The sequence below is a fragment of the Eptatretus burgeri genome, chromosome 3 (genome assembly GCF_056783735.1).
Source record: "Eptatretus burgeri isolate ZD-2024b chromosome 3, Ebu_testis_v1, whole genome shotgun sequence".
NCBI classification, from domain to species: domain Eukaryota; kingdom Metazoa; phylum Chordata; class Myxini; order Myxiniformes; family Myxinidae; genus Eptatretus; species Eptatretus burgeri.
In genome coordinates, this window is record NC_140963.1 from 11,085,887 (window position 1) to 11,101,306 (window position 15,420).

The following is a 15,420-nucleotide window of genomic DNA, read 5'->3' on the forward strand; positions in this document are numbered from 1 at the left end:
GACCCTCGAATCAACTGTGGTCCACCTTCGCTTGTGGAAACACGGGCTGTGGTGAACCAGTTGAAACGGGGCAAAGCTCCAGGGATCTGTGGCATCCATGCTGAACTTCTCAAGGCTGGTGGAAATGCTGCACTCGAGTTGTTGCACGCAGTTTTGTGCTCTGCCTGGAACACAGGCATCATCCCAACTGACTGGAAGAGGGGCCTTGTTGTTCTTCTCTGGAAAGGGAAGGGTGATCGCCAAGACTGCAACAACTACCGAGGGGTGACGCTGATCTCAGTGGCGGGCAAGGTCTTTGCTCGGATAATTCTAGATAGTGTTCGCCACCATCTGCTTGAGCACCAGCGTCCAGAGCAGTCAGGCTTTACACCAAAGAGGTCAACGATTGACCGTATCCTTGCTCTTCGTGTCCTCACCGAATGAAGACGAGAGTTTCGGCAGGGGCTGCTTGCAGCCTATGTTGATCTCTGTAAAGCGTTCGATTCAGTGAATCGGGATGTCCTCTGGAGGATTCTTGGTCTTCGTGGGGTGCCACCAAAACTGATCGATCTGATGTCTGAACTCTACTCTGGTACTGAGAGTGCTGTGAAGTGTGGTGGTACCATCTCTGACTTATTTCCAGTTGTTACTGGAGTTCGTCAGGGGTGTGTACTGGCCCCCACACTTTTCAGCACTTGTATGGACTGGATTTTCGGGAGGATGTCGGAGAGATCAAGCTGCGGTGCATCATTTGGGAATGTCAAGATCTCGGACCTTGATTTTGCAGATGATGCAGTCGTCTTTGCGGAGAATTTAGATATCCTCTTGGGGGCCCTCGAGGTGCTGAATGAGGAGTCTGAGCTGCTGGGATTACAGGTTTCTTGGGTCAAAACTAAGATCCAGGCTTTCGGTGACATCTTGGATGCTGCTGTCCTGTCTGTGTCTGTTTGTGGTGAGGATGTTGAGGTCGTGGAGAGATTCACTTACCTTGGCAGTGATATTCATGTCTCTGCTGGCTGTGAGTCAGAGGTCAATAGATGTCTGAGTCGGGCCTGGGGAGTCATGGATTCACTGGATCATGGGGTGTGGCACTGCCGGTACCTGTGCGGGAGGACGAAAGTCCGAGTCTTCAGGTCCTTGCTACTTCCAGTCTTGCTCTATGGATGCGAGACTTGAACTCTGACCAAGGATCTGAGATGGAGACTTAATTCCTTTGGTACCAGGTCTCTTCGGAGAATCCTTGGCTATCGTTGGTCGGATTTTGTGTCCAACGGGCGGTTGCTGAGAGAGACTCGGATGAGATTTGTTACCTGCATAGTCCGTGAGCGTCAGTTGCGGCTGTATGGACATGTGGCTCATTTTCCTGACGCTGATCCTGCTCACCAGATTCTCTCAGGGAGGGAGTCTCGTGAGTGGAGGAGGTCAGTGGGCCGACCACGTGCCTCGTGGTTGCAGCAGGTTGACCATCATCTCAAGGAGATGGGGATGGGCCTGGCATCTGCCTGGGGGATGGCCAGACGGAGGCCCCTGGAGTACCGGTGGAAAGTGGATGCAGCGACGCGCTGTTCTGGCACATGCTCCCATACCTGACCTGACATTTCAATACTCTCTCTTTTCAAATGAATAGCACAAACGTTCTCTGAAAACACCTCCGCTCGCTCAAAACTTGGTCTGTTAATTAACTTTGAAGCCAGTTTCCAGTATTGAGCAAGTTTTAAGTTTTGTCGATTCCTTACATTTTCCAGTCTTTCCAAATACAGCGTTATTCATTAATTTATAAAAGTCCTTCTCAAAATCTGTTTTTGCTTCTGTTCTCCTGTTGGATTAAAATCAATATACTTCTTTAACCAATGACTTTGTTTCCATTACAAAATCCTATGAATTTTCCTCACTCTCAACCCAGCAGATAAATATTGTCTTAAGTTCCTTTGATGCAAAACATAACTTTGTTTCTCATTTAATGTCGTAAGTAGTTTTTCTGTAGATTTGCCTTTTATATTTAATGACTGTTGGTAATCACTTAACCATTCTTTTCTTGGACTTTCTTTATCAGGTGCATAAGGCAGGTCTTTATGTTTGTGTTGAAGTTCTTCTGGATATTTTAAATCAACCTCAAAATAACATCCAACTTCAGCTTCATCCAATTCTTTTTGAGAGGAGACAACAATGTCTTGCAAAACTTTTTCATAATGTTTTTCTTTAACCCATTTAAGTTTTCCATGAGGTAAAGATTGAGACATAGCCCACCCATACAAATTGTTAGCATTATAATACATCAGGTAAGAGTTGTCCTCATTCTTTTTATAATCAAGAAGATATTTGTTATTTGCTGTAGCATATCTCATGGAACATACTTGAGATATTCCTCCTCTTTTAGCCTTCTCTATCATTAAAAGCATGTCTATATCACTGATTAATTCCAAATTATGTTTTGTCATTTTTAACATAGCACTATGATTACATTTTTTACATATGTAATATGATTACATATCACATTTTTAACATTAAAAGATCTCTATCATGAGGCAAAGTTGAATCACACATGGCTGCTGAGGAGCTTCTTGCCAGGAAGGGTAGGTGCCATGCCGGAGCGTAAGAAGGTGGGGTCGTAGCATCACGGGCACCCTGAGGGACGGGTCAGAGATCGATGTGCCATTGCCATTGTATCGGGAGGCTGTCTTTTCAGCCAGCTGAGCCATCGTCGTAGTATTTGCCAGTTGCAGTCACATCAATGGGCTGTTTCGTTCTCAAGAAATGATGGGCATGCGGCACATGCCACTGCAGCTGGGCAGGACACATCTTCTGGCCTCACATGCACGATGCACATCACCTCATTTATGGCACATATTATCAAGTGTGTTTAACAATGAAAATTGTACTATTCTATGTTGGTCGCTGTTTTAAAAGCATGCAGTTAATTCTTCCAGATGGCTGTGTACAACACCAAAAAGGTATTCAATTAGCCTTTTGCCCCTTTGTCACAGTAAAGTTCTAATTGGATGACCCAAGGATGTCTGAGTTGCTGCAAAGGTTATGCCTTATGATGGTATCTTGATTATCCCCATTACCTGGCTTGCATCTCACAGCTTTACTCTGCCTGTCCACAGAAAATGCATACAGGGACTGCTTGGGCAATGGAAGCTGGGCACAACGCTCAAACTATTCACTATGTCAGGAAATATTCGATAACAAGGTACGTTGGAGATACAATTCAATGCATGAACCAATAATCTTTACTTCAATTATTTTCAATACCGGCTCAAATCAAATGTTTGCTCTTCAGTATGCATTTCCTGAGTACAGGCTCGCTCAAACTTATCCTCTCACATTGTGGATAGTACATATTAGAGGAGGCAGGTGAAAGGTACCGATGTGACTATTTTCAGCTGACAAGGAAATGTACACTAAAAATAAAAGGCAAGTGAACATCAGAAAATGAACAAGAGTAAATGCAATTATGCACATATTCTGGTTGTCTCGTGCAGCTGAAAACTATTGTCAAGTGGACAAAAAAGGATGACAACCCACTGAGCACTACTCAACCAAATTGATTGAGATGAACAGAACCAAATACTATTCAGGCAAATGTTCAGATAAGAATGCTATCTACATGAATGGTTACAGCTAAATTATATTAGTCTTATCAATTAATCTTATTTGGTCAACCAACTGCTGAACAGGACTCTACTGTATGTATGTGTGTATATATTGTTACAGATTTCCGCCCGCCGGCGTGCGGGCAGCCACGTTTTACTAATGGCGGCCGATCTCGCCCACCGAATGTGCAATCTAGTCGCAGCTTTTGGATCAACGCTGAAATCCCGCTACGGGTGTGTTTTTAAGCACACCACAACCTTGTCCGTACTCTACCCGCGCTGCAGGGTCCGATCGTCGAATAGTCGATTTACCTAACTAATCGCGCGGGCAGACTACCGAGAGATTGTACCTCAACGGGGCCCACTTGGAAACGAGCCGCTGAAGCAGCTCGCTCCATTTTGGGATAACCGAGCGGCGTATTATCGCGAAAGCCCCGTTGGACCCGATTCTATTATCGGCTATTAAAAAGCCAGCTATTATTCCGAATGCAATACAGCAGTTCAATTAGGGAAAATGATGCAACGAACAGGTTTACATTCACACAAGGACATTTATTTATAGAACGGCACATACGCAGTCATGCAGTCATATATGCAACCAATGCACGTATGGGACAAACCACGAGCAAGACAAGAGCTACAACCGTCTATTTATTATGTACAATTACTTATCAGTTCTACTTAAGGACATGGTGCCACAACGTTCATGCAAAGAAACAAAGGAAAAACCCTAGGAAAGACAAGGGGTAGACTGGACCTCTTGGGTCTTTATGTTCACGGAGCTGTGAAGACCGCAAAGGCTTCGAGAGGCCGGGCTGGTTACCTTTACCCTCATGGTGGCTCGCTGGCTGGCGACTCCTCTCGGGCCTCTCTCCAGCCTCTCTCCAGCGACCCATGGTTAGGCACGGTACGGCAGGCCGTGCACCTTGGCTCCGCTGCGCTCCGATCTCTCCAGCTCCTCACCTACTGCAGACTCCAGGCTGATCCAGCTCCCAGTGTGGCTCCACACAACTGCCCACAACTCTGACACAACTCTCTTCCCTCTCCTCCACACCCCCATTCCACTGCGCGCCTCGCCTTATATATCGAGCTCCGCCCGCCCTCGCCTCCCGCCCCTTCTTCCAGCACGCGCGGGAAACTTCCAGAAGAAGGGTGTTTTTTCTCCTGGATCGGGGCCTTTCTTTTGCCTTTTCCATAGCTTTCGTTGCTTTTTGTTCCTCTCGCAGGGTTTGTCGTTGGGGGGGGAGGGGTGAGGCCGTCGTCCGTTCTCCACCGAGGAATGCCAGGCTTCTCGCAACCGCGTGCCGGGGTGGAACACGGTGGCGGTTGTGGTTACGGTGGTTGTCGTAATGGTGGCGTGGCTGGCGTTTTGTGGTGGTCATGAGGGTGGTGTGGTTGGGCGGTTGTGGTTAAGGTGGTTGTTGTGAAGGCGGTTGTGGAGAAGGTGCTTGTGGTGGTTGCAATGTCAGGTCAGGTCGGATATTGGAGCATGTGCCAGAACAGCGCGTCGCTGCGTCCACTTTCCGCCGGTACTCCAGGGGCCTCCGTCTGGCCATCCCCCAGGCAGATGCCAGGCCCATCCCCATCTCCTTGAGATGATGGTCAACCTGCTGCAACCACGAGGAACATGGTCGGCCCACTGGCCTCCTCCACTTATGAGACTCCCTTGCTGAGAGAATCTGGTGAGCAGGATCAACGTCAGGAAAAGGAGCCACATGTCCATACAGCCGCAACTGACGCTCACGGACTATGCAAGAAACAAATCTGATCCGAGTCTCTCTCAGCAACCGCTCGTTGGACACAAAATCTGACCAGCGATAGCCAAGGATTCTCCGAAGAGACCTGGTACCAAAGGAATTAAGTCTCCATCTCAGATCCTTGGTCAGAGTCCAAGTCTCGCATCCATAGAGCAAGACTGGAAGTACCAAGGACCTGAAGACTTGGAATTTCGTCCTCCCGCACAGGTACCGGCAGCGCCACACCCCATGATCCAGTGAATCCATGACTCCCCAGGCCCGACCCAGACGTCTATTGACCTCTGACTCAGAGCCAGCAGAGACATGAATGTCACTGCCAAGGTAAGTGAATCTCTCCACGACCTCAACATCCTCACCACAAACAGACACAGATAGGACAGCAGCATCCAAGATGTCACCGAAAGCCTGGATCTTAGTTTTGACCCAAGAAACCCGTAATCCCAACGGCTCCGACTCCTCATTCAGCACCTCGAGGGCCCCCAAAATGATGTCTAAAGTCTCCGCAAAGATGACTGCATCAACTGCAAAATCAAGGTCCGAGATCTTGACATTCCCAAATGATGCACCGCAGCTTGATCTCTCCGACATCCTCCCTAAAATCCAGTCCATACAAGTGCTGAAAAGTGTGGGGGCAAGTACACATCCCTGACGAACTCCAATAACAACTGGAAATAAGTCAGAGATGGTACCACCACACTTCACAGCACTCTCAGTACCAGAGTAGAGTTCAGACATCAGATCGATCAGTTTCGGTGGCACCCCACGAAGACCAAGAATCCTCCAGAGGACATCCCGATTCACTGAATTGAACGCTTTACAGAGATCAACATAGGCTGCGAGCAGCCCCTGCCAAAACTCTCGTCTGTGTTCGGTGAGGACACGAAGTGCAAGGATACGGTCAATCGTTGACCTCTTTGGTGTAAAGCCTGACTGCTCTGGACGCTGGTGCTCAAGCAGATGGTGGCGAACCCTATCAAGAATTATCCGAGCAAAGACCTTGCCCGGCACTGAGAGCAGCGTCACCCCTCAGTAGTTGTTGCAGTCTTGGCGATCACCCTTCCCTTTCCAGAGAGGGACAACAAGGCCCCTCTTCCAGTCAGTTGGGATGATGCCTGTGTTCCAGGCAGAGCACAAAACTGCATGCAACGACATGAGTGCAGCATTTCCACCAGCCTTGAGAAGTTCAGCATGGATGCCACAAATCCCTGGAGCTTTGCCCCATTTCAACTGGTGCACCGCAGCCCATGTTTCTACAAGCGAAGGTAGACCACAGTTGATTCGAGGGTCAGCAACAGGGATTGTAACACCCTTGACGTCCAACTCGACAGTTGGGGGATCAGCCTGGTACAACCGCTCAAAGTAACCGGCCCAGCGGGCCTTCACTTCAGACTCCTCTGTCAAGAGCCTACCACTCTCTGCTCGAACTGCAGTGCTCTGAGGGATGGGCTTGGATGAACGCAATGTGCGAATTCCCCTGTAAGCGGGACGAGAATCACCTGTCCACAGGTGATGCTCTACCCCCTCACAGATTCCTCGCACATAGGCCTCCTTGTCCACCCTCAGTGAACGTACAGTTTTACGCCTCAGCTCCCTGAACAGCTTAGCTCTGCCATTCAGCCTGGCCCTGCGACTCTGGTCAATGGTATCCAGTGTCCCTTGAGAGACAAAATTCTTCTTTGCCCTGCGGTGAGCTCCAAGGCATCCACCGGCAACATCAAGGACGGTGGTCTTGAAGGCGCTCCACAACTCGTCAGGACCCCCCAAAGCACCCAGACCCCCCAAGTGTCCACTCAGCCTGTTCGCAAACTCCTCAGCTACTCTCTCATCCCTGAACTTGCCAACATCCAGCCGAGGCTGGGATGGTACCATTCTCCAGGATTTAAGGTGCAGCTTTAGAGTTGCTACAACAAGCCTGTGGTCAGTATTGAGGAACTGAGCACTCTGGTAGACCCTGCAGTTCTGGATCATCCTCCAACGACCGTTAATGAGGACATGGTCAATCTCCTTTGCCACACCGCCAGCATTGGAATACCAAGTCCAGCGATGAGCTTGTGGGCGCTGAAACCATGAACCAGCCACCCTAAGTCCATGACTTCTTGCAAAGTCAAGGAACTTAGTGCTAGTCTGGTTCATAGTTCCTGACCCATGGGGACCAACACACACTTCATAACCATCCCTCTCAGTTCCAGTCAATGCATTGAAATCCCCCAAGACTAGAAGTGTATCTCGTCTGGGGCACTGATCAACCACAGACTCGATCTTGGCGTAGAATGTGTCCTTCACGGTGAGATCACTCGCCTCAGTCGGAGCATAAAGAGAGACCATGGAAATGACACCTAATGCAATGTGGTTGGTCCAAAATAACAACAGCAAAAGAAAAATACTACCTCAAAGATCACAGCCCTCTCGACCTCGGTGGGGAAATCTATCTGAACACAGACTTATCAACATAACTGATCTCTGGGATACCTTTATGGCATTCTGTGAATTTCCACAACCGTAGCAATATATATATATATATATATATATATATATATATATATATATATATATATATATATATATATATATATATATATATACACACATATATATATATATATATATATATATATATATATATTCATATATATATATATATATATATGTATATATATATATTCATATATATATATATATATATATATATATATATATATACACATTGATATTCTCATGATCAGAATTCTCCAAACATCCCTATCCTGCACTACTTCCTGAACTCTGGCAGACACAGCTTGGTTACAACCTTTACCACATCCATCAAGTGTGCAGACACACACACACACACACACACACACACACACACACACACACACACACACACACACACACACACACACACACACACACACACACACACACACACACACAACGTTAAAATTAAATAATGACAAAACAATCTTGTGAGATTCCATAATTTCACAATATGTGGCAGCGGGACAGACTGGCAAGCGTATTATTATTATTGTTATTATTATACTAGCAGGCACCTGCGGACAATTTGTGTAATATAAAATATCACTTAAACAATATTATGCAAAGAACAGTTAAATGTCATGTGAATTTACTATTGTCTGGCTGTGTGCTTGCCAAAGCTGTTGCTTGATTAGAATGCAAAACCCAAGGACTCAAAAGTCATCTTCCCCCAGTCAAACCCAAGTTCTCAAAAGTTCTCACCCTCCTCACCAAACGCATATGATTGTGTTACAGTATTACAGTACTCAGACCATTTCATGAAAGCAACCAACCTTTGCAGATGAATGATGCACTTAAGTGTCGCTAATAATTTGGCAATTTTTGTATTTATAGAAAGCTATTATGTTTGACATACTTCACAAGGACGATACAGGACTGAAGAGTAAACACTGCACACTGAACCTGCCTTGACTGACTTCCTTCTGTCACCCATCCCCTCCTCCCCCCCTCACCAAACACATACGATTATGTTTCAGCATTCAGACCATTTCATGAAAGCAATCAACCTTTGCACAGGTAACACACTGCACTCCTAACCTGCCTTCTGTCGTTAATTTTTAAACTTGAAATGATCGAATACACTTCCCTTTCCAAGTTAAAAATTTCTTAAAACCAAACGTTATTAATAAATATTGTATTCCATCGTTAGTCCACACATTAAATATACCATGAACAACGTTTTTCGAAGTGTTGCTCAGTTGTATAGTTGGAAAAGAGTTGACTTGCCTTAAATAAACTCTTTACATATACTCTGGAAATATGAAAAACTAGATGGTATTCATGGAATACTTACGCCGTGCAGTCTTCAGAATGACTTGGTGTGAGCTAACTCTTCTGGCGGCAAATTTTGCAATTTGAAAAAATTAAATTCAAATCAAATGGAAGACCAAATAAAATAGGTAATTCATTTGGAGTAATCAGAAGGAACCTGAACAAGCAAAAAGCAAAGATGAAGTCATCAGGGAGGAACCTGGATTGGATTCAGGTTTCAGCTGCGATTCCTTTACCGTCAAACCCATCCAGTTGCAGCCAAGTGAGCCTTATTCTAAAAAAAAAAAAAAAATCAAAAAGAAAGCAAATTTTTTAAAAAATTAAATAATTATGGATGCCAGACCATGTGTCTGATCTGGTAGAAATTTAAAACATACATATTCCCCATCACTACCAGATCATAATTTTGAAGTTTCACATCGATTGATGCAGCGGTTCAAGAGAGAGAATTAAAAAAATATATTTTTCTTCAATCCAATATGGTTGCAAAACCATGTGATCTTTCAATTATTCATGAACAACCCGGTATCCCCAAGGCTTGGGCAACATGTGTGTGAAGTTTCCCCTCGAACTGTGTCATCATTCTGGAGAAGAAGATTCTTTAAGATTTTTGGGTAAATCCAATATGGCTGCCAAACCATGTGATCTATGATGTCATAGTTACTGTATCATTTAAACATTCTACATGCGTCGTCGCATCTATGGTGAGAATTTCGTGTCAATCTGACAAGCTGTTCCACAGTAAAGGGTTTCACAAAATGCAGGCATGCAATGAAATGCTTCATTTCCTTGAAAAAAATAATTTAGACCCATTTATTTGTGAAAACCTCTCACGGCCTTCGTGGCAGACGGCGGAAACCACGCAGAAGTTTTTAACTTTCATAAGATCAAAACACGAGATCCCACAAACACACCACTCACCTTCTTCTGAGAAAACACTATCTCTCCAAATATCCATGTACAGACCCACTCACACAATCACAACACCAATGCAGGCAACTTGCCACAGTTCCTTTACACCCATACAGAGTAAACAAAATGGCAGCAATTTGATTTTGAAGCTCTGCCCTGAATGGACAGAGAGAGAGAGAGAGAGAGAGAGAGAGAGAGAGAGAGAGAGAGAGAGAGAGAGAGAGAGAGAGAGAGAGAGAGAGAGAGAGAGAGAGAGAGAGAGAGAGAGAGAGAGAGAGAGAGAGAGAGGGAGAGAGAGAGAGAGAGAGAGAGAGAGAGAGAGAGAGAGAGAGAGAGAGAGAGAGAGAGAGAGAGAGAGAGAGAGAGAGAGAGAGAGACAGACAGACAGACAGACAGACAGACAGACAGACAGACAGACAGACAGACAGACAGACAGACACACAAACAAACAGACAGAGACAGACTAGCTATACTAATAAAAGGCAGTGTGTGGGTGTCTCCTCCATTTATCCATCCATCCATCCATTGGGACCATAATCTGTGCATTGCGTTGGTGCTGCCAGCATACTGTCAGCATACCACTCCGACACAGAATACCAGCATACTGGCATCTCATTTTGCCGACCTCGGAAGGATGACAGGCGGCTCGATGACTCTGCCAAACAGACAAAGATTATACGGTCATCATCAGTTAAACATTAAACGGAACCAGCGATCTGGATTTTGGGCTAATTTGCCCTCATCAGGCTGGCATACCAATAAATTTCTAACCAATGATGACCACATTCGTCGTTTATACACACAGTCTCCGGCAGTTGTGCGACTTTTACCTGTATTGGATCTTGATTAAGGCGGCCGAGCTTTCCACTGGCACAACATCAGACTGGTGTGAGAGCCAATCTGTTGGGGAATTATAATCTCCCGGCTAATTTACGTACGGACATTGCTGGACCAATGGAAGAAAGGACAACCATGGACAGATTGGAAATATAATTTAAGAAGAATTATTTATTTACAACAAGCAATGTGGGGAAAAGGGGTGGGGGGGGAGAAGGAAACTCAAAGGCTTTAATGGAGTCTAAGGCCAACCGGGGCAGTAAAAGGGGAAATGAAATAAAAGGCAATCAATGTGGGTATTTACAAAAAGAAAAGAAAATGTACAAGTCACAGACTTAGCTTAACCTACTCCTTACCTACTGGAAAACACGACAGGGTACCCAAAAGACACTCACACATTGAGATAAATGGGAGGGACAGGGTGGCCTCACCCAACCAGTATGTGGAACTGTCACCCACCCCAGCTTGGTACCACTGTCTTGGTATACTTCTTCAAATAAATATATTATCCTTAACATTCTCTGCTGTTATGAAAAATAATTTTTGTTTGTCATTAGGATCCAAAGTGAAAAATTAGATAACTATCAGGACCAAAAAAATCCAGTTTTTGAAATAATGCTTTGTTTCACTTTGTTTGAGGTCATCTGCAACTTTCAAATATGACGTAATGGACCCCAGAATCCTCGGTTTGCATGCACAGAAACCTCCTAGCAACAAGCATTATAAGGGCAGCCGAATGTACTGTATGTGTGCGTGATAAGGATTGTTTCCGAAAATGGCTCACAAAACTTCTAAAAGGAGCGCAAAACGCTTGGAAACGTACATGTGAGAAAGGAGTGTGCCTCTGCACAATGAACGAGTTGTTGAACTTTCTGAACTCGTCCAAAAAGCTGATAGCTTGTCACTCTCCGTACTGCAAACTCCCGAGGCTGTGTGGATCGGTACAAGGCCTGAACATTCATAGACGGGCATGTTCTACCTAAACCTTCGACCATCGCTGTCAGTGAGTGTACATTGAACCTTGTAGGATTACCTTGTGTGAATATGGCAGGCGTGGTGATTTATTGTGTGAATATGGCAAGCGTGGTGATCGATTTGCCTGCCGAGCACATCACGTGCCTTCTGGTGTTGGCAGGAACAATCATCTGGGGGTGGCAGACAGCCCGTTGTTCTGTGCAGATTATGCGGTTTTACAGTGTGAGACATAATCAGTGGGGATACTCACCATAACAGTCAGGAGGTGCATTTATATGAGATTTTTTTAATCTATTCGTGAAAGAAGAAGTGTGTGTGTGTGTGTGTGTGTGTGTGTGTGTGTGTGTGTGTGTGTGTGTGTGTGTGTGTGTGTGTGTGTGTGTGTGTGTGTGTGTGTGTGTGTGTGTGTGTGTGTGATATTCATTACCGCCGCTCACTTTGTATTAACAGGAAATTATAGGAACTCGACCACTCTCATCCTGGGATATTAATCGTATGTGCTATATTTCCGATTTGCATTCAGGAACGGAACAATTGTTGATAACCATTTCGAAATTGCCACTTTCGTCCAAATATTGAACATTATCTTAAGAAAGGCGATTTAAATTGCAGCTTTCATGCCAGTAACAGCTGGTTAAAAGTGCCGAGCTAGCAGAACGGAGTCACTGAAAACGCACACACAGCGCATGTGCAAAAAGTCTTGTTGGAATTCATACATCATTTTGAAAGTCGCTTCTTGGTTTTAAATATAAATACTGACATTACTTGAATCTACTTCTTTCATGGTTCTTCGAAAAGCAGTTTCGAACTGATATTTTGGCAGCATGAAACAATGTTGTAAATTTCATAAAAGTTGAAACCCAAACATATTTTTGGAGGTCAGATCATTTGTCCTGCACCTTGTAATGTCATTTTCATTAAATATATTTCCTTCAGACTAAGCAATCCTCAGTCTGAAAATACAGCATCTCACATGGTTTGTCCAACAGATGAAGTTTTTTTTTTTTCCATGTCGAGATGTTTTAAAATGCTTTGTGTTTCTCAACTGTTGTTTTAAATCACTGGTTACTTTGCTTTTGTAGCTCGCATGAACCACATTGGCTTGGTTGCGTGCGATGGCTTTGTCTGTTTGGATCATTTTGCAGCTTTCTGTCGCAACACCTTATTACATCTGCAAGAATCATGCTGGGGCTTCAGGCTTCACCTCGTCTATTAAGAAAAGACAGTGAAACATAATATGACATTGCAACACATTTGTTTTGATACCAATGCATCAGCCGGTTTAATGGTTTGCAGCCAGAGTGAAACCATTTTCCTCCTTTCTAATTGTGAGATGCTTGCAGATCCTTCATGAAGCTCTTCTGAATGGGTTTAATCCACCCATGAGCAGAATTTTCTGTGGACACATAATTCCTCACCACATTAATCTTTTGCTTTTTTTTTCTTCACTTTTTTATTGTTTTAAGATTTACTTTCTGTTTCTGGAAAATTGTTTTGTCATTTTTGAAATTACTGTATTTACTGTGTTTCTCTATTCTCCATGATTATTGCATTCCTATGTTTTAAACGAATGTGAGACATATGGCAGAGTACATTTCCAAACATTTTTTTTCAAGCTTACTCTTCACTACTCACATCCACAACCACACTGCTTCGAGAGCACAACTTCTGCCAAAGCAATTCCTCTGGCTGAGAACCTTTCCTGGACAGATGGCTACTTCACCACAGGTGCAAGCAGGAATTTGGTATTTGAATAGAGTGTCAGCAGAAAATGGCCTCCTGTTTTCAACAGGCACAGTGGGATCTTTCACATCCAACTGCAAATGCTGTCAGGATGGATATCCGGATTAAAGTCTCTCCAAAGGATGCCACCTTCACTAATCCAATGCCCTGCCGACAAAGTACCATTATGACAGTTGATAGTTGGGTCATGAATCAATGCCAGACTAGACACCTCAAAGGAGAGTATGCTATCCCTGAGATATTCACCACCAGATATGTATTTTATGCTCTATGGACTGTTAGAGTGGCTGTATCCTGTGATTGGGTAGCTGTCTGTCCAGGATTTGTTCTTGCCTAGAAACTTTCCTTGACTTGTGAACATCCCGAAGTTCTATAAAGTATCAGATTCCATTATAAATATATATATATATATATATATATATATATATATATATATATATATATATATATATATGCTTTACTGAGGTATGTACATATTACACATAATTCCTGGGTATGCTTGCATTTTTCAGAATTCAACAAAAATAATTGCTTGGCATTCATAGACATAGTGTACATGATTTAATCTTTTGATAGCGTTACAATACTGATTTCTTGCAAATTTTCTTTTGATTTCAGTTACAATACTGTACATATAATGGTATTATTTATAAGCAACGGTTATTTTTCATAATTCAGGAAATGGTTCTATTAATTAGCACTTAGATTTGTTCTTTTTGCTGCAGTTGGACATGCATGTGAAAGGGTTAAAAATCTCACCTGTATTATGAGTTGTGGTTTCTTAAAAGATAATGTTACATTCAAACTGGCAGGTATCCAAATCAGAACAGGAAAGATTTAGTATTTATAGGTAGCAAATGGGAATACCGAGAGGTTATACTTAGTAACAAGTGTTGTTATGCAAGCGTTTAAGTATTGGCTTTATTTGGTGAGAAGTGTTTGATTTCAAATTTTCATATTCTCTTGATCAAACAGAAAGAATGTACCTGATGGTAGTTACTGCCAATACAAAAATGTGGTCTGGCAACTTAACCCTAAACAACGAAAATCAAGGTGATGATTCAAGGCCAAACATTTTGTTGTTGTTTCCTTCTCAGAAAGTCAGCTACCATGACAAGGTTGCACTCATCATCAACTATTTGGGTCACTGCATCTCCCTCATGACACTGATGACAGCCTTCTTAATCTTCTGGTGCTTACGGTATGGGTTTTAAAAACATCAGCATTCTAGTGTCATGCCTCACTGATCTACTTATCTCAACAGCCTTAAATAATTCCCAATTCTCAACGGAAATGAGATACAATACACCAAGGTTACGTCAGTTCGCTGTATACCATCGACGGCCACAAACAAAAAAATCGATGTGGGCTAGGATCATGTTCTATCGGGTTGACCCAGCTGCTCTTCGGCACAGTCACACATTGTGTTTTTTGCAATATATGTAAGTCTTTTGCACAGGTGTATTACTATGAAGGAGGAACACAACTGTAGTCAACATCCCTATGCCTATATCCTTGATGGCCAGCCACAATTTCTGCATGTAGCCGGTACCATATTCCACTGTGGTTGCACTTTTATGAGCCATATCATGAATCAGCAGGAATCTTTCAATCTAAAAAAGTGACCCTGATCTTACTGGCTGATGGTTGGGTGAAAAATTTCTCGAGGGGCAGTGAACTCTTGTGCTTCCACTGCCTGGATTCCAATTTGTTTTCATGCTCCCAGTGGTGACAGCATGTATTGCCACCAAATACCAGATGAGCGACCGCCAGCTGGATCTGCATTGAACACTTAAAATGGTCGTGCCAGGATAGTCGCCATTGCTGTTGAT

General features: G+C 43.9%; 1 protein-coding gene across 2 annotated transcripts in view; it reads left to right on the forward strand.

Annotated features, from left to right (window-relative positions):
• Positions 1-15,420, forward strand: part of LOC147029394 (corticotropin-releasing hormone receptor 2-like) — a 72,727-nt gene that overhangs the window by 24,129 nt on the left and 33,178 nt on the right. For both annotated transcript variants that reach the window (XM_085872433.1, XM_085872434.1), the window contains 2 exons: positions 3,087-3,172; positions 14,686-14,789. In XM_085872433.1, coding sequence (XP_085728559.1) covers positions 3,087-3,172; positions 14,686-14,789 — 190 coding nt within the window. The remainder of the gene's footprint in view (positions 1-3,086; positions 3,173-14,685; positions 14,790-15,420) is intronic.